This window comes from Primulina eburnea, chromosome 1 (genome assembly GCF_022965805.1).
Source record: "Primulina eburnea isolate SZY01 chromosome 1, ASM2296580v1, whole genome shotgun sequence".
Classification (NCBI taxonomy): Eukaryota; Viridiplantae; Streptophyta; class Magnoliopsida; order Lamiales; family Gesneriaceae; genus Primulina; species Primulina eburnea.
In genome coordinates this window covers 12,906,974-12,928,915 of record NC_133101.1, presented here as the reverse complement: position 1 = coordinate 12,928,915, position 21,942 = coordinate 12,906,974, and the positions used below count along the sequence as shown (strand labels likewise).

General features: G+C 39.8%; 2 protein-coding genes across 2 annotated transcripts; one reads left to right on the top strand and one right to left on the bottom strand.

The window, feature by feature from the left end:
- Positions 1 to 9,750: 9,750 nt before the first annotated feature.
- Positions 9,751 to 11,306, top strand: LOC140811437 (uncharacterized). The gene is made up of 2 exons (XM_073169325.1): positions 9,751 to 10,603; positions 10,699 to 11,306. The coding sequence occupies exons 1-2, from the start codon at positions 10,495 to 10,497 to the stop codon at positions 11,304 to 11,306; spliced, it is 717 nt and encodes a 238-aa protein (XP_073025426.1). The 5' UTR covers positions 9,751 to 10,494.
- A 4,511-nt stretch (positions 11,307 to 15,817) lies between these two features.
- Positions 15,818 to 18,664, bottom strand: LOC140804431 (uncharacterized). The gene is made up of 3 exons (XM_073160462.1): positions 17,901 to 18,664; positions 17,588 to 17,856; positions 15,818 to 16,131 (listed from the first exon to the last, which is right to left on the bottom strand). The coding sequence occupies exons 1-3, from the start codon at positions 18,662 to 18,664 to the stop codon at positions 15,818 to 15,820; spliced, it is 1,347 nt and encodes a 448-aa protein (XP_073016563.1).
- Positions 18,665 to 21,942: the final 3,278 nt, after the last annotated feature.

The following is a 21,942-nucleotide window of genomic DNA, read 5'->3' as shown; positions in this document are numbered from 1 at the left end:
ACATTATTATGGACTAAATTAAATTAATTCAAGTGTTGAATTAATTAAACACTATTGGACCTAGTAGAGTCCAAATAATTAAATTAATTCAAGTGTTGAATTAATTAAATTATATTGAGTCTTGTAGAGCTCAATTTAAATTAATTATTTAACTAGTGGGACTTGGGTAAATTCAAGTAATGTTTTATTAGTCTCAAATATGTTTGAGATAATTAAAATTTAGTCCAAGGTTTTTAATTTGATTAAAAACCATATAATATGCATGCATGGGAGGTGAAAGGTTGGGAGACTACTTTTTGGGTTTTCAATGCAAGGCATGCACCTTTTGCTTTTTGCTTTTCTCACAACCATGACAAAATCAATTCTCCCTCATTCTTGCATGTGCTTGGCCGAAATTTTCAATGTTTCTCTATCAAGTTTTTTCTCATTTTTCTTCTTCAATTCTTGAGGAGAAAATATACACTTCTCTTTGAAAAATCTTCATATTTTTCTAGTGCAAAATATGAAGGGTTCTAGCTAGTTGGTGGTGGGCCTAATTTGAAGGAAAGGTTCAAGATCTTGGTGAGCTTGTAGATCTTCATGCCATTCAAGAGCTTTGTTGCTTGACAACAAAGTTGGAGCCATCATCAACCTCAAGAGGTTGATAGGTAATATCTTCTAAACACCCTATGTATGACATATGTGTTTTATTGTATTTGCTACACAATTTTAAGGGTGGCCGAAAATTTTGCTCTAAAATTTGATTTTTTAAACTTCCGTTGCGCTTCCGGTCACCGTAACCGATCCCCTTTCAAATACTTATTTCCCGGAAGGTTCTTCAACCATCTCCGCCGCCGCCACCTCCACCTCGACCGCCCAGGTAACCGCTGGAACTTTCTTGAATTATTTCCCGTTATCCATGCCGTAGGATTAGATATTGCGAGTGGCAATGCCCTACCAACGGTATTTTGTGTGGTGCTGTGGTTGTGCCTCACTCATTAAGGTTCGGAAATTATTTCCAAAGCTTCCCCGAAACGGAATCTCCTTCACATCCAAGATACTGCCAGTATTTTCTTGATTTCAATAAAACAAAAAATTTACACCGCTAAAACTGGAAGCTTCAAGGCCCAAAAGTGCAGACAGTAAGAATCGACCCTCCATGTCGTACCCGGCTCGGTGCGGCGGAGCTTGTGGCCGCTCTGGATGTCACGCGCGGATGAAATCTTCACCGTCGGGTTGTCTCTCCCCGATTTATAATTTTTGTACACAAAGTTTTTCTAAATTCCAAGCCGATTAACGACAGATTTTAATTTTCTGAAATGGGAAACTGGGCAGTTTCTTGCCAAAAAAAAAACTGTAAGTACGGTGACTTTCCGGGATATCGGCGGGCATATATGTCAAGAAAATATTTTGAACAAATTTTCTTCAGTTGTCAAACCTTCCAAAAAAGAGCGAGCCCATTAAACATTGAAGGTCACTGTACACTCTCAGGTCCCAAAAAATCTTGAAACTGATATTCCAGAAAAAAAAACTTGCTAAAAATGGAAAACCTAACCCACAAGATGATGACAGAAATCCAGGCACGGCGGAGCAGCGGGGAACAAGGCGGCCGGAAAATCAGAAGCTAATGAAAGTAGAGCTTCTTAAAGCAAAAAGTATACTGAATGGAAACTGCCTCGAAGTTTTAGTATTTGTTTATATCATACTAACATAGTCCAGCTGTAATGGATCACACTATATTTAATATAGTACACGGTTCTTTGTCCAGTATATGGATTACTATGTTGGGTTGTGGAAAGAGAAGGCCGACATACAGGGTGGAAGAATATGAGGAATCATACTATCGGAGTGAGGATTCACTTGAACTAATTAAATATCCCACGCGATCACTGAGACTTCCCCATTCAAGATTATCTGGCTTTTGGTTTTTATTAATTAATTGGAAATCGAACTTACTAGTTTTTTTGATATACAATGCATGTTTTTCAACATGGGGTGGCCTACATGCACATAAGGTGTATCGAGTCCATAAAGAACCTAGATATATTAGCCATATTGTGAAAATGAAAAATATATGTATAAAAGTTTCTTATAAAATAAATGAAAATTGAGATAAATAACTTTTTTCCCCCAAGTAAATGGAATTTGTGTTGTCTGTGATTGTTTATAATGAGTGAGTTTCATTCAAATTACTTATATTCAGAATATATACTCCAAAGTTTCATTCACACAAAACAAAAAAATCCCTTGATGAATCCAAACAGTTTCCAGCAAAAATCCCTTGGCTTTCTTGAGAAATAGCCAAGATTTTTGTTTAGAATGTATTATTACTTATGTCTGAGAAATGGCTGAAATTTTTTTATACATGCATCTCCCTTAGGAACTGCAGCGGCTCAAACTAGGAACCAAAGGCCATTTTCCTTGGAAACGTTGTGGGTTCGAACTTGAAGGTAAACTGATGTTTAGCTAGATATTCTGAATTGATTCATATTATTTTTGGTTGTAAATTCTCTGCACGAATATATTTCTTGTTTGACTCTAAAAAATATGTGAATTGTGAGCAAACATTCACCATCTCATCTGCTCTAGCTGTAAGACACAATGATTTTAAATGAATCTGCCACTAGTATTACCATGAATTTCCAACGGTATACCGAAAGGCACAAACTAATTTGTAGAAGTGCAGTTTCTGCTATTGAAAGGCAGTTGTGGACCGACCCAAAATTTTCGTTAAAGATTCTACTTAGTGTATTTTAGGTGGCAAAACTTTAAATACATGTTTTTTTTTCCCATTTGAGGGAATACAATTGTCATGCTTGTCCATATATTTATTAAAAGCTTCGTGGATCAAGCTAAAATAACAGCCCAATTAAGGTCTGATATATACAATATAAAGAAAATCTATACGGAAAAACTCATAAATTATTTGAACTATTGCGTGCAAATATAAGTATTTTTTTTAAAAGCTGAATTAGTTTAAATATTTTGTAATCTGTACACAAATTTAAATGTGTCAAATGATTAGCAAAAAAATTACTAGCCAGAGTTATATATTAGTTCCATTTGATTCTATTTAAAAATATCATATCTAATGCATACGAAAACTATGGAACAAAAAACAAAATATTCGAATTATTAGCTCAATAAAATTCTATAATTTTAAAATTAAGAATCAGGGGGCAACGATGAATTGAGAACCATTTAAACATACGTGCCACGAAATCTTCCTCATGCCACGTGGTCTTAAACCTAGAACTAACCTCAAAGAAAAAGAATTAAAAACACAAAAGAAAGCCATATCTTCTGCGATTTCTCATTCTCCTCCCTGAAGGAAAAAAAAAAACATTTTATAACATGGGATTTGGGGATAAAATGCAGTAAACAAAAGATCAAGTAAATATTATCACCAAAGGCATGAAAAAAGCAGGTCCATTAATCAAACAACATATATATATATATATTTCAGATTCCCAACAGACTGTACGTATATGGTTTTGTCAGTAACTAAATGAGAAGCAATTTAGATTGCAAGTGCTAATAATCACGAACCTCATAAAGTCGTTTGCTTCTTGCGGCTCTGCTCCTGTTTTAAAAAAAATGCGTTCCTTATCATATTTCACTGATATTGTAAATTTCTTATTTCGTCCCGTGACAATCAGAGACACCAACCTCAAAAAAATCTCCCATGCACTTGCTAAAGCCGACAAGTACGTAACCACAAACCAATGCTGCAAAAGGTAAAACATATTTAAGAAGAGCAAACAACACATGAAAACAATTAGGTTGAAACGAATCATAAAATACTGAAATTAGATCCCATGGGCCATTGGATATGTCATATGGGACAGCCTCGGAAAAATCGCAAAAGGGAATGAAAATTTTGCTTACCTTCTAAAGAACGATATACTATCAATTCAGCAGAAAAAATTCTAAAAACACAATATCAGCCATCAAAACAAATGGCAATATAATAAATATTTCCATAATAAATAAAACATGCATAAATTACCGGGCACGACCATTATATTTCCTCGCGCCTTGTCTGTTTCGTGATAGAATCCTACGAGCACAAGTCCTGAAAACAGATGATCAATTAGTTTTTAAAACAGATGATGAATTAGTTGTTGTTGTTGTTGCTAAGAGGGAAGAAGACTATGAACAATTCGCACCTAATAATCGGAGACATTTTTGCGTAATTGATTATTCAACGTATGTCTTGCGGAATGGAGGAGTACCCATATTAATATATAATTGTAATTATCAAGTGACCGAAAATAATCTTTTTGTCTATCTTTATTTATCTATATCTATATTTTATGTTAATATTATATTATTTTTAAAAAAAAAACTTATCTTAAATCATCTCTTTATACCTCAAATTAGTAGGGACAACACGATTATCTATATCTATATTTTATGTAAAAATTATATATTAAAAAATAAATAATATTAAATGTATAATCAATATATGTTATAACTATATCTACAACAATTATATCGTGAGATTTTGTATCCAATGTAACAGGAGATTTGATAAATAAACTTTTTGAATTGCATTTTTATAGTATAAGAATAGTTGTTCAATTTTCATTATACCTATAACATTAGTCTAAAAAACATGATCTCACATTTATCTTTTCATAAATTATCTATTTATATCTCAATCTTGTCTATATTGAATATAAAAGAAATAATAATCTTTAAAGATTTTTGCGAAGTTTAAAAGTTAAGATGTATTCAATCAATACTTTTATAAACTTTATAAGAATCTATTTGTATCCAAAATAAACTTTCATGGAGTTTTAAAAATTTATGTGATATTCAAACTCGGCTTTTAAATATTCTATAAAATTTTATAAGTATTCAAATTTTCAATTGTCTTTTGATAATTCCATGAAAGCCATCAATGTACAAACACCCTCTTAATGACTCCGACACACACACACACACACACGCGTATTAAACTATAAAAACATACAAAATATATCTCCTTCTCAAATTACGAAAACATTCTATTTTAATTGATAAAAAAACATAAAAACCTATTTTAATGAGTAGGTCTCTTGTGAGACGGTCTCACGAATCTTTATCTGTGAGACGGGTCAACCCTATCGATATTCACAATAAAAAGTAATACTCTTAGCATAAAAAATAATATTCTTTCATGGATGACCCAAATAAGAGACCCGTCTCACGAAATTGATCCGTGAGACCGTCTCACAAGAGTTTTGGGGTTTTAATAAACATGTATCTTATACAGAACTATCATATCTTAATAAATTATATTTTTATCTTTATCTATATTTTTGAATGTTAAAATAATTATATCATCATAAAATAGAATAAAAAATTATTATCAGAAAACATTCTTAAATTTTAATATAACCTATGAATTTTGAGTTATTTATCAAAAATATTATTTATTGCGTATACGATAATAAAGATAAAAGTGGGTGAAAATCAATATTTGAAGATAATAAAATAAATTAGAATCCGGTTTCTACGATAAATTCTATCATTATCATTAATTGTTATAATTTTTGAGAAAATCCAATAATGTAGGGAAATTCAAGCGATAGCAATGCATCACAAACCGGATTTTCTCAAAAATTATAACAATTAATGATAATGATTGTATTTTATCGTAGAAACCGGGATTCTAATTTATTTTATTATCTTCAAATGATTTTCACCCACTTTATTTTTATCGATTTACGTAAAAAAATAATATTTTTTGATAAATAACTCAAAATTTATTGATCATGTTAAAATTTAAAAATGTTTTCTGATAATAATTTTTTATTTTATTTTATGATGATATAATTATTTTAACATTTAAAAATATAGATAAAGATAAAAATATAATTTATTAAGATATGATAGTTCTGTATAAGATACATGTTTATTAAAATAAGTTTTTATGTTTTTTTTTATCAATTAAAATAGAATTTTTTCGTAATTCGAGAAATATATATATTTTGTTTATCATAAGAACAGATAGGGGTGGTAAAAAATACCGAAATACCGAAAAATCGTATCGAAAGAAATACCGAAATTACCGAAAAATCGGGATACCGAAAATTTCGGTACGAAATTATTTTTTTTCGGTATTTCGGTATATACCGAAATAACGAAAATAAATTTTTTTAATTATTTTTTAAAAATTTAAGTTCGGTATACCGAAAACTTTTCGGTATACCGACATTTTTTCGGTATACCGACAAAATTTTAGGTGTCGGTACGGTACCGGTATGAAATTTTTTCATACCGAAAATTCGGTATACCGAATTTTCGGTACCGGTATGGAAAAATTTCATACCGATATTTTCGGTACGATATACGATACCGTAGTTCGGTACGGTATGCCGTACTGTACCCACCCCTAAGAACAGACACAAAAGTTAGTTAATTTAATAAGCCCTTCAAATTTAATAAAATAATATAGATAATATATATGTTTATGTTTTCGTTTAGTTTAATATATTCTATTATATATGTGTTGGAGTCATTAAGAGAGTGTTTGGCTAACTTTGTTTTAAAATGTTTAGATAAACTTATTTTAAAATTGTTTTGAAGGGGGAATAAAGATGTGTTGAAACATAATTTGAATGGAGAGGGAGGGAGAATAGAGAGAAAGAAATTAATTAAAAAATTTGTCCAATAATTTTTAACATTTCATTGTGCACTTTATTCTTTCATGTTTTAATGGAATTATTAAAAGTCAATTGAAAATTTGAATACCTATAAAATTTTATAGAGTATTTAAAACTGAGTTTGAACGTCATATAATTTTTTAAAACTCCATGCATGAAAGTTTATTTTGGATGTCAATAGATTCTTATAAATTTTATAAAAGCATTGATTGAATACATCTTAACTTTTAAACTTTGCAAAAATTTTTAAAGATTATTATTTCTCTTATATTGAATATAGACCAGATTGAGATATAAATATATAATTTATGAAAAGATAAAGGTGAGAGAATATGTTTTTTAGACTAATGTTACAGGTATAATGAAAATTATACAACTATTCTTGTACCATAAAAATTCAATTCAAAAAGTTTATTTATCAAATCTAATGATACATTGGATACAAAATCTCACGATATAATTGTTATAAATATAGTTATAAGATACCTTGATTATACATTTAATATTATTTTATTTTTTAATATATAATTTTTACATAAAATATAGATATAGATAGACAAACATAACAAGATAGTTTTTTTTTAACTTTATAATCATAAATAAATAATCGTGTTGTACCTACTAATTTGAGATATAAAGAGATGATCTAAGATAAGGATTTTTTAAAAAATATATATATAATTTTAACATAAAATATATATATAGATAAAGATACACAAAAAGATTATTTTTGGTCAAATGATGATTACCAATATATATTAATATGATGAGTACTCCTCCTCCATTCCGCAAGAAACTAAAAGGTCAGACATACGTTGAATAATCATCAATTACGCAAAAATGTCTCCGATTATTAGGTGCGAATTGTTCATAGTCTTCTTCGCTCTCAGCAACAACAACAACTAATTCATCTGTTTTAAAAACTAATTGATCATCTGTTTTCAGGACTTGTGCTCGTAGGATTCTATCACGAAACAGACAAGGCGCGAGGAAATATAATGGCCGTGCCCCTGATCGACGACGGTAATTTATGCCTGTTTTATTAATTTTCGAAATAGTTATTATATTGCCATTTGTTTTGATGGCTGATCTTGTGTTTTTAGAGTTGATGAGGTTTATCAGTTTCCTTATCTTGCTGGTAAGATAAATTCCGTTCCATTTTCCCTTTTATATGTGATTGGTGCCAAACTGACAACGATGCACATTAACTAAATACCTTAACAAACAGTAAGATCGTTTTATTTGTCCTAATGTTTATGGACATTGACCTAACATTTTCGCAATGTTACTTTCCTTGCTTGTTTCAGTGGTTGTGTTCGGTTGCCAGATTTCCGTAATGTGCACTGTTCTTTATGAATTCATAAGGTAGGTAGGTAATCTTTCTTATATTATTATTTGCTTGATGAATTCTAATAAAGTGATCTTTTTTTTTTTTAATTTACAGCGACAAATTAAGTCATACTTGACACAAAAAAAACTTTATCAGGTTTGTGATGTGTCTAAATTTTAATAATATTTTACTTGTCTCATCTAGCAATTTTTATCTCAATTAATTACTGCTAGGTATGATCTATTAGGACCTGATCTGCAAAAGTGGTTAGTTTGATGATACTTAATTATCATAATGTGGTGAAGCTATTCTACATGATCTTTTGAGAAAGAAACCCATTACGCGTGATATATTTATTTTCATCACTAGTCTTTTTTTTTGTATTATTCATGCGATATTATATATAAATAAAGCCAACTCAATGTTTCAAAATTATTTTTTCTAGGGAAAGGAATGAGAAATTGCGTAGTTTGAAAAGGTATGTGATACTCACGGGAAATCTAGGGTCCGATCCACGCAAGCGTCACTAGTTCAGACGTGGGCTTTGAAATCACCCTGAGCCTGAAAATCACAAATAGGATCGTTAGAAGGGGGCCAGGAGGGTGTCCTGGCGTAGCCCCTCCGACGCTCAAGTCAGTGACTGAGGATATATGAGGGTAGCAGCTAAGGACGCTGCTGAAAACAATATAGTGAATGAATAAACTGAACACTCGAACCTGGTATTTATAGGAGAATACATGGGTCACCTGTGGGCCTTAACCTGTGGGCCTTAGATATGGGCCAGGAGTTTGGGTCAGATCTTGATGGGCTCATCCCTGGGGTATCACTAGCTCTTTCCCGTTTCCTAACCATCTCGTTGCCACCTTCACGCGTGCCCTGGTCACCGCGTCGCCTGAACCCAACGCATGCCCAAGCCCACGTCGAGCCCCAGCTAGCTCACGCGCACGACAACCCGGCGCGCCCCTGCCCTCCGCGCGCAAGCCACTGCCCTGCCGACAGTCCAGAGCGCAGGCTCGCCCTATCCTCCGCCTCTCCCAGCAGTTCAGTGCGCACGCTCGCCAGCGCCTCGCCGAGCGCCCCTGCCACGCTCGCCTAAGCTTCCGCTCGCCCCCGCGCCCATCCGCCTGCTCGCCCAAGCGCGAGCTCGCCCCATCCAACGCTCGCCCATCCGCAGGCTCGCCCAAGCCTGCTCGCCCATCCGCCTGCTTGCCCCAGCCAGTGCTCGCCCATCCGCCTGCTCGCCCAAGCGCGAGCTCGCCCCAGCCACCGCTCGCCCATCCGCAGGCTCGCCCATACACGCCCGCTCGCCCATCCGCCTACTCGCCCCAGCCCGTGCTCGCCCATCCGCCTGCTCGCCCAAGCGCGAACTCACCCCAGCCAGCGCTCGCCCATCCGCAGGCTCGCCCATACACGCCCGCTCGCCCAAGCCTGCTACCCCATCCGCCTGCTCACCCCAGCCAATGCTTGCCCATCCGCTTGCTCGCCCAAGCGCGAGCTCGCCCCAGCCGAGCCCTGCCCACGCTCGCCGGCTCGCCCATCCGCCTGCTCGCCCAAGCACGAGCTCTCCCCCGTGCGCATCTCCGCCCGTCGCGCCCCATCACCTCGCCACCCTCGTGCATCAGCCCGCCCATACACACGCTCGCCCCGCCGAGCCCTGCCCACGCCCGCCTGGGTCCTCCGCACGCTCGCCCATCCCTACGATTCTATTGCTTTGAGTATTATTTCCACGTCTTACCCGGGTCAGTTCTCTCGTTTACCTGTTTGATTAGCCTTAATAATTATGTCTTCTTCCGATTCCGATTCTGGTTCTTCGAGTGATTTTGAAAGATCTAGCGGGTCTAGTGAGTCTAGCCAGGGTAGGATTTCCATAACTGATCCTGAGTTTATCCCTGATTCCCATGAGGAGGAAGTCACTACTCATAGTCGTCCGGGTAAGGAAGTTCGTCACGTGACCCAACGAATGAACATATCTGAGGCAGATAACTTATGGTACGGTCATTTGTCCTCCCACATTCCTCCTGGTAGTGAGTCGAAAATTAGCACTATGTGGCACATTCCTTCCTCCCACCAGATAATCATTCCTGGCCCAGATGACCGACCTTATCTTGCCCCTAAGGGCTATTATACCTTTTTTCAGCATCATTTTGATGCAGGTCTTCGTTTCCCCTTGTGTGATTTCTTTCAAGAATTAAGCAAGTACTATCAGGTGCACTTAGGTTTACTCACGCCCAATGCCTTCCGTTTGATAAGCTGTTTCGTTGTGTTATTCAGGGCCCTAGACCTCCCTTTGAATTGCACCACTTTTCCTACTTCTTAGTTTTGTCTAGATCAAAAGATGGACCTTTCTATGTAACCTCCCGGTCTAGCCACAAACTTTTCGATGGAGCCCCCAGTCACGTGAAGGATTGGAAAAAATACTTCCTCTTTGTCCAGCCACCCAAAGAATTGACTTGCTTCACAGATTGGTATCCCACTTTTACCAAGCCCGATCTTTCCAAGGGTTATAAGAAAGATGAGGAGTACCTGAAGATAATGAGTGTACTAGGAAATCGATGCTTTAACATTCCCAAACTTCTATATGAGGATCTCCTATGTCATGCCGGGTTAAGTCCCGCTAAAATTAAGCTGAAGGAGAATGCTGGTAGATATTCTCATCTTTTCATACTTCTTGTTTTTCTTTTGTTTATTATGTTACTTAATAAACGTTCTTATCTGGTTCATTGTCTCTGCTTGCAGGTACTAGAGTCATGAACGCCCTATTTCTCCGTGAACTTTCCAAGACAAAGGCCGTGGGTTCCTCATCAGCTTCCCAGAAGTCCGTTACCCCAGTAGTCACGATGGGCCCAAAGGGAGATTGTTCTGCTGCTGAGAAAAAGAAAACAGATTCCTGCTCTACTACTGGAAAGAAGCCTGCCAGCTCCCCTTGCTCCCCTATTGCTGCGAAGAAGAAGAAGGCAGGCTCCTCTTCTTCCGCCCCAAAGCGAGCATCCTCTCCACCTCCTCGCGCCAAGTCCCCTCCTCCGTCTGGTAAGCAAAAGGCATCAACTGATCTTAGCCCGTCAGCCCCACAGCATGTCAAGCGCAAGATTTCTGAGATTTCTATCATATCGGTTTCTTCTCCAGAGGGGTCCGAGTCAGATGAGGGGCCTCCCCCTGAGCCGGGGGTACATCCTCTATATACCTCGGATACGGCCATCGTGGGGCGGGGTCCTACTCAATTGGCTCAGAAGATAATGTACCAGCTTCCCTCCAAGGCAGATGCAACGTTCATGAGTTCACTGGGGTTGTCTGCACTCCTTCGCCGGGCATGCACCAGTGTCACTGAGATATGCTTCTCCTCCTAGTCTTTAGATTGTTGTCTAATATGTGTTTGATTTTCTTGTCGTCTTTTCACCCTTATCTACTTACGCAGGGCATGATGTACGTCGGAGAGGTGGCTGAGCGTGTTAAGGCCACTCGATCTGACGCCTACCAAGAATCACGCGAGAGCGAGCCTCTCCGCGAACGGCTCCAGACTACTATTGACGAGATGAAAGTGACGCATGCTAATGGGCTTTCGGAGTCTCAAGCTCAATTGTCGGAGTCCCAGATCGAGTACGGCGAGCTCTCGAAACAGAAGCAGGAGTCTCAGCGGCTGATAGAGTATCAAGCTAAAGAGATCCAGAAGCTGAAGAAATAATTAAAGAATTCACAGGCTGAGCTTAAAGACGCCAAGGCACGACATGTTGCAGAAGCCTCCTCATTCAAAGAGGAATTTCTCAAATCCGAAGAATTTGTCGAGATCTGTGGTCCGAAAGCTTTTCACTACTTGAGAGTGGGTTTCGAGGGTGCAATCGACCTCTTCAAGACTCAGGGCTATCCTCCGCCAGACGCCCCTACTGACTTCATCGACCTGGAGGGCTTCATATCGAGTCTCCCCCCTGATTCTTAGATCGAACTCCTTTATTTATGCTATTTTCTGCATTGCTTTACTTTCCGTAGAACTATGCGAATTTTGCGACGTTTACATTTGGTTATTTCCTTTTGCACACTTTCGGCATGTACGAACTCCTTTTACGCAACATTGAGTATTTTGCATTCACATTTATGATTTATTCCGAGTTTATATCTGATATTATTAACCCGCTAGGGCAAATAAAATCCCCACCCTCTAACTCCTTTGCTAGGTGACACCTTAGCAGGAAAATAAAATTTCACGTCACTACACCCTAACTCCTCTGCTAGGTGATACCTTAGCAGGCAAATAAAATCAACATCCTCACCCTCTAACTCCTCTGCTAGGTAACACCTGAGCAGGAAAATAAAAATCAACGTCACCACGCTCTAACTCCTCTGCTAGGTGACACCTGAGCAGGAAAATAAAAATCAACACCTTCACCCTCTAACTCCTCTGCTAGGTAATACCTCAGCAGGAAAATAAAAATCAACACCTTCACCCTCTAACTCCTCTGCTAGGCAATACCTCAGCAGGAAAATAAAAATCAACGTCACCACGCTCTAACTCCTCTGCTAGGCGACACCTGAGCAGGAAAATAAAAATCAACACCTTCACCCTCTAACTCCTCTGCTAGATAATACCTCAGCAGGAAAATAAAAATTAACGTCACCACGCTCTAACTCCTCTGCTAGTCGACACCTGAGCAGGAAAATAAAAACCAACACCTTCACCCTCTAACTCCTCTGCTAGATAATACCTCAGCAGGAAAATAAAAATTCATCACCTCCACCCTCTAACTCCTCTGCCAGGTAGGACCTTAGCAGGAAATCAAAATTCAACCTCACCACCCTCTAACTCCTCTGCTAGGTGACACCAAAGCAGGAAAATAAAAATCAACATCACCACACTCTAACTCCTCTGCTTGGTGACACCTGAGCAGGAAAATAAAGTTCATCACCTCCACCCTCTAACTCCTCTGCCAGGTAGTACCTTAGCAGGAAAATAGAAATCAACGTTACCACACTCTAACTCCTCTGCTAGGTCATACCTTAGCAGGCAAATAAAAATCAACACCCTCAACCTCAAACTCCTCTGCCAGGTAGTACCTTAGCAGGAAAATAGAAATCAACGTTACCACACTCTAATTCCTCTGCTAGGTCATACCTTAGCAGGCAAATAAAATTCAACACCCTCAACCTCTAACTCCTCTGCTAGCTGATACCTTAGCAGGAAAATAAAATTTTTCTTCTTCACTCTGCTCCTCTACTAGGCGATGCCTTAGTAAGAAAATAAAAATGTTCTTCTCCTCTGCTCCTCTACTAGGCGATACCTTAGTAGGAAAATAAAATTTTTCTTCTTCACTCTGCTCCTCTACTAGGCGATGCCTTAGTAGAAAAATAAAATTATTTTATCACTCTCACAATACAACAACATTCATGAACTAAAAGGAAGAACTTGATTTTGTTGAATTCCAATGGATTACATAGGAAAATTCAGGAAATAAAATAGATCGATGACAGAATCAAGAATAATACTTCCTAAGGTGATAAGCATTCCAAGGCCTCTTCAAAGCTTTGCCTTGCGCATTCTCTAAGTAATAGGCTCCAGAGCTCAGCCTCTCGACCACCTTGAAGGGACCCTCCCACTTTGGGTCCAATTTTCCCCTCTGCTCTTCTTGCACCTTCCTCAGGACCAAATCACCCACCTGAAAGTTTCTCTGCACGACTCTCCGATTATAAGACTGTGCAATGCGGTTCTTATAAGCTTCCAGTTGAATGCTGGCAGACTCTCTCTTTCCCTCCAACAGATCAAGGTCAGTAGCGCGTCTCGCACCATTGTCCTCGTCATAAAACATCACCCTCGCCGATTCCAACCCGATCTCAGCCGGGATCACTGCTTCAGTACCATAAACCAAACCGAAAGGAGTTTCTTTGGTTCCTTCTCTTGGAGTGGTTCGGTATGCCCATAAGACACTTGGTAGCTCATCCACCCAATTGCCTTTAGCTTTGCCCAGTCGAACTTTCAGACCCTGCACCAGCGTCCGATTAGTCACCTCCACCTGGCCATTATACTGCGGGTAAGCTACAGAGGTAAAGACCTGTTGGATCTTCATTTCTTTACGCCAAGCTTCAATTTTAGCCCCTTGGAATTGTCTCCCATTATCAGATATCAGCCTCCTAGGTACCCCGTACCTGCATACTATACTCTTCCACAAGAATTTCAGGACGTCATTCTCAGTGATTCTGGCCAAAGGCTCTGCTTCCACCCATTTTGAAAAATAATCAACAGCTACCAGTAGGAATTTTTTCTGAGCAGGAGCTATAAGAAAAGGTCCCACAATATCCATTCCCCACTGGTCAAAGGGACAGGCGGCCATGACAGCCTTCATCATCGCGGCCGGTCGGTGATTCAACCGCGCATGACGTTGACAACTATCACAAGACTTCACTAACTCTTGAGCATCATGTAGCACTGAGGGCAAAGAATGACCGGCGAGGAGCACCTTCCTCGCCAATGCATAAGCTCCCAAATGATTTCCACAACACCCTCATGAACTTCTCGGAGCACATAATCAGCCTCTCAGTAACTCAAACACCGAAGGAGCGGTCCTGCAAAAGACGTTCTAAACAACACGTCCCCTACCATTACATAGTGTGAACATTTTATCTTCAACTTACGAGCCTCCCTAGGGTCAGCAGGAAGTTTTTTCTCCTTCAAGTAATCAAGTATAGCAGTTCTCCAATCCTCCTCCTCCTGTTCAACTGCAGGTGAACTCGTTTGAGGTGTGAGTTCAATTTGAAATACCACATCTCTAGTCTTCCAGCTTCCCATTGTTCAAGCCATTTTGGCTAGAGTGTCTGCTTTTTCATTTTCTTTCCTGGGGATCTGTTCAAATGTGATCTCCGTGAATTTCTCTCTGACTATGTCCACCTCTTGAGCATACTCAATAAGTTTCTCATCTTTCACATCATACGTTCCCTTCATCTGCTGTGCTACCAACTGTGAGTCAGAAAAGATAAGTACCCGGGTAGCTCCCACGTTTCTGGCTGCTCGCAGTCCTGCCAACACAGCCTCGTATTCTGCCTCATTGTTTTATGCCCGAAAATCCAACCTAACTGCCAACTTCACTTCCTCCCCAGCTGGTGAAATCAGTACCACTCCCACCCCGCTTCCCTCTCTAGAAGATGAACCATCAACATATACCTTCCAAGGGTCTTCATTTTCAAGATACACGGTCTCGGCCAGAAAATCGGCTAAGGCTTGTACTTTAATAGATGTTCTTGGCTCATACTGGATGTCATACTCCCCTAGCTCAGTAGTCCACTTGATCAAGCGGCCAGACATATCCGAATGAGTTAGGATTCTGCCCAATGGACTGTTAGTGAGCACCACAATCGGATGGGATAGGAAGTAGGGCCTCAAGCGTCTTGCTGTCATTACCAAAGCCAAAGCCAATTTTTCCAACCCTGAGTATCGGATCTCTGCCCCTTTAAGTGCATGCGAAACATAGTACACCGGCTTCTGAACTGATCCATCCAGCTTAACAAGGACTGAACTCACAGCCCCTTCAGTAGCACATAAATATACCCATAAAGGCTCACCCGTTGCCGGTTTGGCCAGGACGGGAAGCTCGGCCAGGTACTCCTTCAATTCTGTGAAAGCCTTCTCGCAATCCGGCCCCCATTCAAATTTTTTTGCTTTTCGCAAGGTCCGGAAGAAGGGTAAGCTACTGTGGGCGGACCTCGAGATAAAACGTGCCAGCGCAGCAATCCTCCCTGTCAACTGCTGAACATCTTTGGGCCCCCGAGGAGCGACCATATCTTGGATAGCTTGAACTTTCTCAGGGTTAGTCTCAATCCCCCTCTCTGTCACCATATAGCCCAGAAACTTCCCACCCCTCACTCCAAATATACACTTCTAAGGGTTCAACTTCAGCCCATAGTACTTGAGGGTGGAAAAGGTCTCCATTAAGTCAGGTATGAGCAGGGCTGAATCTTTAGACTTTACCATGATGTCATCTACATACACTTCCACATTCCTCCCCACCTGCTTAGAAAAGACTTTATCCATCAATCGCTGATACGTGGCTCCGGCATTTTTGAGTCCGAAGGGCATGACCACGTAAAAGAAAGTTCCTTCAGAGGTGATGAAACTCACTTTATCCTGGTCCTCCACAGTCAAGGGGATTTGATGGTACCCCTGATAAGCGTTGTTGCGTGTTTTCTTAATTGCTTGCAAGTGCACAACGTCAAGTTATAGTAAAATGTAATTTTGAGTATAAGTGTCGATCCCACGAGGAATGTATTTCTAAATTTATATTAATGTTTGTAATTAAAATAGTCTTGATTTTATTTAGAATAATCAAATAACAGATTTGTTCGCATCAATAACTGAATTGAAAATAAATTTAATTATAATACCAAACAGAGTTGAACAACAATGGAATAAAAGATCTAGAGGTCCGATTTCACGCAACTATCCACCATGTGTATTTTGTGTAGCTATATTATATTTGTCCTTCTTATTCATTAGCTAAGAATTCTAAAATCATCTACTCCCTCTCCCGAGTGTTAAGTAGATACTAATTATCTAACAAAAGATTGTAACGTCCCCATCAAAAATCTATAATTAAATAACACAATAAGCACTCAAGTTTTTTAATGGCTTCAATAGCACTATATGTCCTCCCGAACTATATAAATACTATCGATGTATTTTTCCCTTTCTTGTTTATAAATTCCCTTTTCCAAGTGATAATTTATAAACATAAGCATCATTCAAGATATGGCCAATAAATTGAAAGCATTAAAATTGGAAACATACAAATGAACAATAAGGAAATCTCATATAGCATAAATCATAAATCATCACACATGGTTTCTAGTTTTGATCCATCGTTCCTCTAGAAATAAAAATTAGTTCATAATAAAAATAACACAACACACAAATCTTAAACAAAACATAGTAAATAAAAATGAAAGTAAAGAAAGAAGAACTTAGAACAAGAGTTTTGGAGTTCAAATGAAGCTTTTATCCAAAGATGTGCAAGAACTTTCCCAAGGATGAACTTGATCTTTAATCTCTTTGTTGTAGCCTCCAACCTTTTCCTTTTGCTCCCAAGATGCCCTAGATGATGAATAATGGAGGCTTTTTATAGTCCTCAACAAGTATTGCACGCAAAACACCAAAGTCTTCAAGTCCCATGCGCAGCACACCATAGTTTCACAATTTCCGGAAGTTGTCTGTGCATGACCGCAGGTGCGGTGATGGTAGTACCGCGGGTGCGGTGTCTTCTCGGCAGAAATTCTCCTGTGCAATTGGTGACACCGCGGGTGCGGCGCTTGCATGACCGCGGGTGCGGTCATGCCTCGACATTTAGCGCGGGTGCGCTCTTGTAAGCAGCGCAGGTGCGCTCTTGCTTCGTGTCTCTTTGTCCTTTGCACCTTCTAATTCATCACTATATCACTCCAAACTCTCATTTCTAAGCTTCCAAACTACAATAACAAAAACAACAACATATCAAATAAAACCTGCTCAAAAATCACAAAATTCCAAGTTAAAAACAAGTAATAAAAGTACATTAAATTGCACTTATCAAGCGTCTAGCATGCACAAATACTGATGTCCGGCTGTGGAGTCCACCAACTGATCTATCCGAGGCAGAGGATAACAATCTTTAGGACATGCCTTGTTGAGATCTCTGAAGTCCACACACATCCTCCATTTTCCTGAACTTTTCGGAACAAGAACGACTTCGAGAGCCAAATGGAAATTGTACCTCTCGAATGTGTCCAGCACTGAGCAACTCTCCCACCTCCTTCTTTATAACCATGTCTTTCTCGGGCCCGAAGTGTCTTTTCTTCTGCTTCACGGGACGAGAATTCGGTAAGATGTTTAACCGATGTTCTGCTATATCTGGACTCGTCCCTGTGAGTTCTTGGGCTGACAAAGCGAACCTGTTGATATTAGCTTGTAAACAAGTAATAAGTTTTTCCCTTACCTCTGGGTCAAGGTCAGGGCTATTCTTAGCGTCTTCTTGTCGGGACCCAATGTCACGATCTCCGGCTTCTCATCCATCACCTCATGAACTTCCCTCACTACTACGGGCAACCCGCTTTGCCCCCTTCTAATCATATTAACCTCCACACATGCCCTCTTCCCCTCTTCTTTCACTATCGCTTCATAACATCGACGTGCGACCCTCTGGTCCCCGCACAAGACTCCAACCTCCTTCCCTACAGGAAACTTCAACTTCTGATGATAGGTGGACGCTACATCTCTGAAATCCTTTAAGGCTGGTCGCCCTAGAATTCCATTATAAGAGGATGGGGTGTCCACTAAAGTAAATGTCGTCATATTTGTTACCCGCCGAGGCTCATGTCCCAAAGATAGAGGAAGGACAATTTGGCCGAGCGACAGGATGGCATGTCCTGCAAATCCATATAGAGGAGTGGAGATTGACTCAAACTCAAATGCTTCCACCTTCATCTGATCCAGAGTGCTCTTAAACAGGATATTAACAAAGCTTCCATTATCAATAAAAATTCGTGCCACATCATAATTGGCAACGGTGGCTGTTACCACCAAGGCATCGTTATGAGGAGCCACAACGCCTCGGAGGTCATCCGGTCCAAAACTGATGACAGGATCCTGGGGTAAGTTTGCACTCCTCGATATTTCGAAATTCTCCAACCTCCTCCCATGCGCCTTCCGTGATCGCCCGGAATCCCCATCAGTAGCACCCCCTGAGATCATATGAATCATCCCTCTCGTGGGGTGGTTGTCCTCATTCGCTCCCCTCCTCGGTTCAGTGGGCTCCCGAGAGACATCCTGACCTCGACCCTCTCTCCTCGGCTCTTCGATCCTCGGATGTATCCATGGAGGGCCTCGACCTCGCCTAGAAGACAGGCGAGATCTCAGCTCTTCGAGCCTCGGATGTATCCTCGGATGTATCCATGGAGGGCCTCGACTCCCGGACGAGGACCCTTATTGTCTACCCCACGACGGAGGCCGAGCACTGCTTTCAACCCTCTCTGACTTCTCCCCCGACTCCCTCACTTCCATCACCTTATCCCGACTCCTATTTAGAGGAACATGTGATGAGAATTGTCCTCTACCTCTGGTTTTGTCCTCATCTCTATCCCCTGCACCCCTCTTCTTTCCACCTCTCTCGGCTCCCTCCACCCTACTTCTTCCGGGCCGGTTTTCCATCCTTCTGTACCGTTGAGCATCCTCCAAGTTTACATATTTCTCAGCTCGAGCCAACAAATCATCATAGCTTGATGGAGGCTTCTTGACCAGCGACTTAAAAAAATCTCCTCCCCTCAGTCCTTGTGTAAAGGCACTTATCATTATGTCCGGAGTAGCCACTGGTATTTCTAGCGCTGCACTGTTGAAGCGCTGGACAAATTCTCGCAAAGTTTCTGCCTCCTCCTGCTTCATCACAAACAGGCTCAGATAATTTTTCTGGTGCCTCTTGCTGCTGGCAAATCGGTGCAAGAAAGCTGTAGCAAAATCCTCGAAAGACTGTATGGAGTTGGGCTGCAGGGTATTAAACCATTGCTGTGCTGACCTCACCAACGTGCCCAGAAACACCCTGCACCTGAGTATTGATGCAACAACGCCGCATTTTCAAATCTCCCCAAGTGTTCCTCGGGGTCCGTATGTCCGTCATACTCTCCAATGTTTGACTGTCGAAAATTCGGAGGAAGCCCTTCCTCCAATATGGCTAGTGAAAAAGGGCTCCCTCTCTTGGGTACCGGCACCCTACTCCCTACCTACTCCCTCAACCTCCGTATCTCCTTCTACATCTCCCCCATCTCACTAATCTCTCCACTTTGTATGGGTTGTGTCTCCTCCACCCTACTGTGGTGGACTTCAACATTTTCCTCACGCTCCTGACGGGGGGCCTGTTCCCCAGCACCCATGGACTCTTGGTTCCTCCTCATGGCCTCATCCACTGTACGGGTGATGAATTGGCCCAACTGTTCCAAGGTCAAGTTTCCCACTTTCTCATTAGGACGGGTTTGCTCAACCCTCGTCTCGTGACGGGGCTGCTCAGTTCTTGTCTCTTGACGAGGTTGTTCCTGTCTCGTCTCCAGATGCGGTTGTTCATGTCTTGTCTAAACATGAGACTGTTCGGGTCTCCCCTGAGGACGCGATGATGCTGAGGTAGCTCTTCTACTTCCTCTCCTGCCTACCATCTCTACGTCTCAACTCAAGTATTCCCACAGACGACGCCAAGTGATACTCACGGGAAATTTAGGGTCCAATCCATGCAAGCGTCACTAGTTCAGACATGGGCTTTGAAATCACCCTGGGCCTGAAAATCACAAATAGGATCGTTAGAAGAGGGCCAGGAGGGTGTCCTGGCGTAGCCCCTCCGACGCTCAAGTCAGTGACTGAGGATATATGAGGGTAGCAGCTAAGGGCGCTGCTGAAAACAATATAGTGAATGAATAAACTGAACACTCGAACCTGGTATTTATAAGAGAATACCTGGGTCACCTGTGGGCCTTAACCTGTGGGCCTTAGATATGTGCCAGGAGTTTGGGCCAGATCTTGATGGGCTCATCCCTGGGGTATCAGTATGGCTTCAAAAACCTTTTCTTTACTTTTTTTTTTTTACTTCTTGTTTGATATATTCGGGTCTACGAATTTGTCTTGGTTTGTTCTATGTTTGTTTTGAATTATGATCTTTATCGTATTCTAAGATCATTGGCTAATCATTCCATTAGTGCCTTGTGATGGTATAGTAGAAGCAAAAATTAACTAAATATGAATTTCTTTTATTTTCCCTTGCTAAATTATCCCCACGGTAATCTGTCATTTGTTGGATAAATTTTACGTGGCCATTTTTGTGTTTTCTTGCGTCCCAATTTATATGTGTTTTTGACATGTATCATATAGTGTTATCTAGGATTAGTGTCAATCAAGGTTTTTGAGAGAGAATTCTAAATTTTGGAGAGATTTAGAAATATGGAGTTAGCCTTGCTCTTCAAAGAAAGTGAAGCAGGGCCGTCTCCATGGCTTTAACCTTGAAATCCAAGCACCTTGGGAATTTTTAAGCATTTAATGTAAGAAAAAATCAAAAGAAGAGCAAACGTGTAGGAAATAACGACGACCAGAACCCTGTATTTTTTGACAATACGTCGCCTCAACTTTAGAAAATTGAGACACACATGCGCCTCTTCTTTTGACTCTCGAGCCCTCGATCAACTCATTGATTGTATGAGAAATGCTTATAAATAGCAGTGATTGAGGTCCCTAAGCACACACCTCAGAAGAACAAAAATACACCATCTACAGAGAATTGGAGTGCTTAGAAGGCTTCAATACGAAGAAAACAAAATACTTACAAATTATTCGATAGACGGAGGTAACGCTAGATCCGCTTCTGCATATTAATGTTTCTCATGTTCATGGATGTGTGGAAATATGATTTTGTTGAGAAAAACTCTTAACATTTAATGCAGAAAAATAATTTAAAAAATATATAAAGTGGATAATGTCTTGAACCACAAAAATAATCTATTGCCCTTAAAGCCATACCTCTATAAAATTGGTATCGAGTTTTCCAATGCAAATAGGATTCTTCGTATAACAAAACTGAAAATACCACATAACATGAAAATTATATTTCAAAAATTTGATAGTTGGAGAGATTTGATATAGAAATATTTAGTTGCTTGTTATCTTATGTTTTCTTCATTATTTTTAGATACTGAAATACCTTTTCAACATTCAAAATATAATCATCGTGACATTTGAATTTTGTCACAAACTTTTGAAAGAAGACAAAAATAGAATAGAATAGTCTGTTCTCTTTTTACTATTAATTCTATTCTCTCCTCTGCTTTTTCTCTTTTTACAATTGTCTTTTGACATTTCTATTTTTAATAATTTTGAACAATTTTCAACACCCACCTCACTAATTAATCTTTCGTACACCATCCTTTTTCAGTTTTAGGGAAGATAAATAAAAAGTCAAGTGCATGAAGGATGATGATCATCGTCTTCAACTTATGGAGAATGGATTAAGT

What these genes read in the sequence shown, in the direction of transcription:
- LOC140811437 (XM_073169325.1), top strand. Translation starts at nt 10,495, where the DNA reads ATGAGTGTACTAGGAAATCGATGCTTTAACATTCCCAAACTTCTATAT. An exon ending in TAAGCTGAAGGAGAATGCTG is followed by an intron (nt 10,604 to 10,698) that starts GTAGATATTCTC and finishes CTCTGCTTGCAG; the next exon opens with GTACTAGAGTCATGAACGCC.
- LOC140804431 (XM_073160462.1), bottom strand. Translation starts at nt 18,664, where the DNA reads ATGATTCATATGATCTCAGGGGGTGCTACTGATGGGGATTCCGGGCGA. An exon ending in GCCCTGACCTTGACCCAGAG is followed by an intron (nt 17,857 to 17,900) that starts GTAAGGGAAAAA and finishes TAATATCAACAG; the next exon opens with GTTCGCTTTGTCAGCCCAAG. An exon ending in ACTTCAGAGATCTCAACAAG is followed by an intron (nt 16,132 to 17,587) that starts GCATGTCCTAAA and finishes TGCACTTGCAAG; the next exon opens with CAATTAAGAAAACACGCAAC.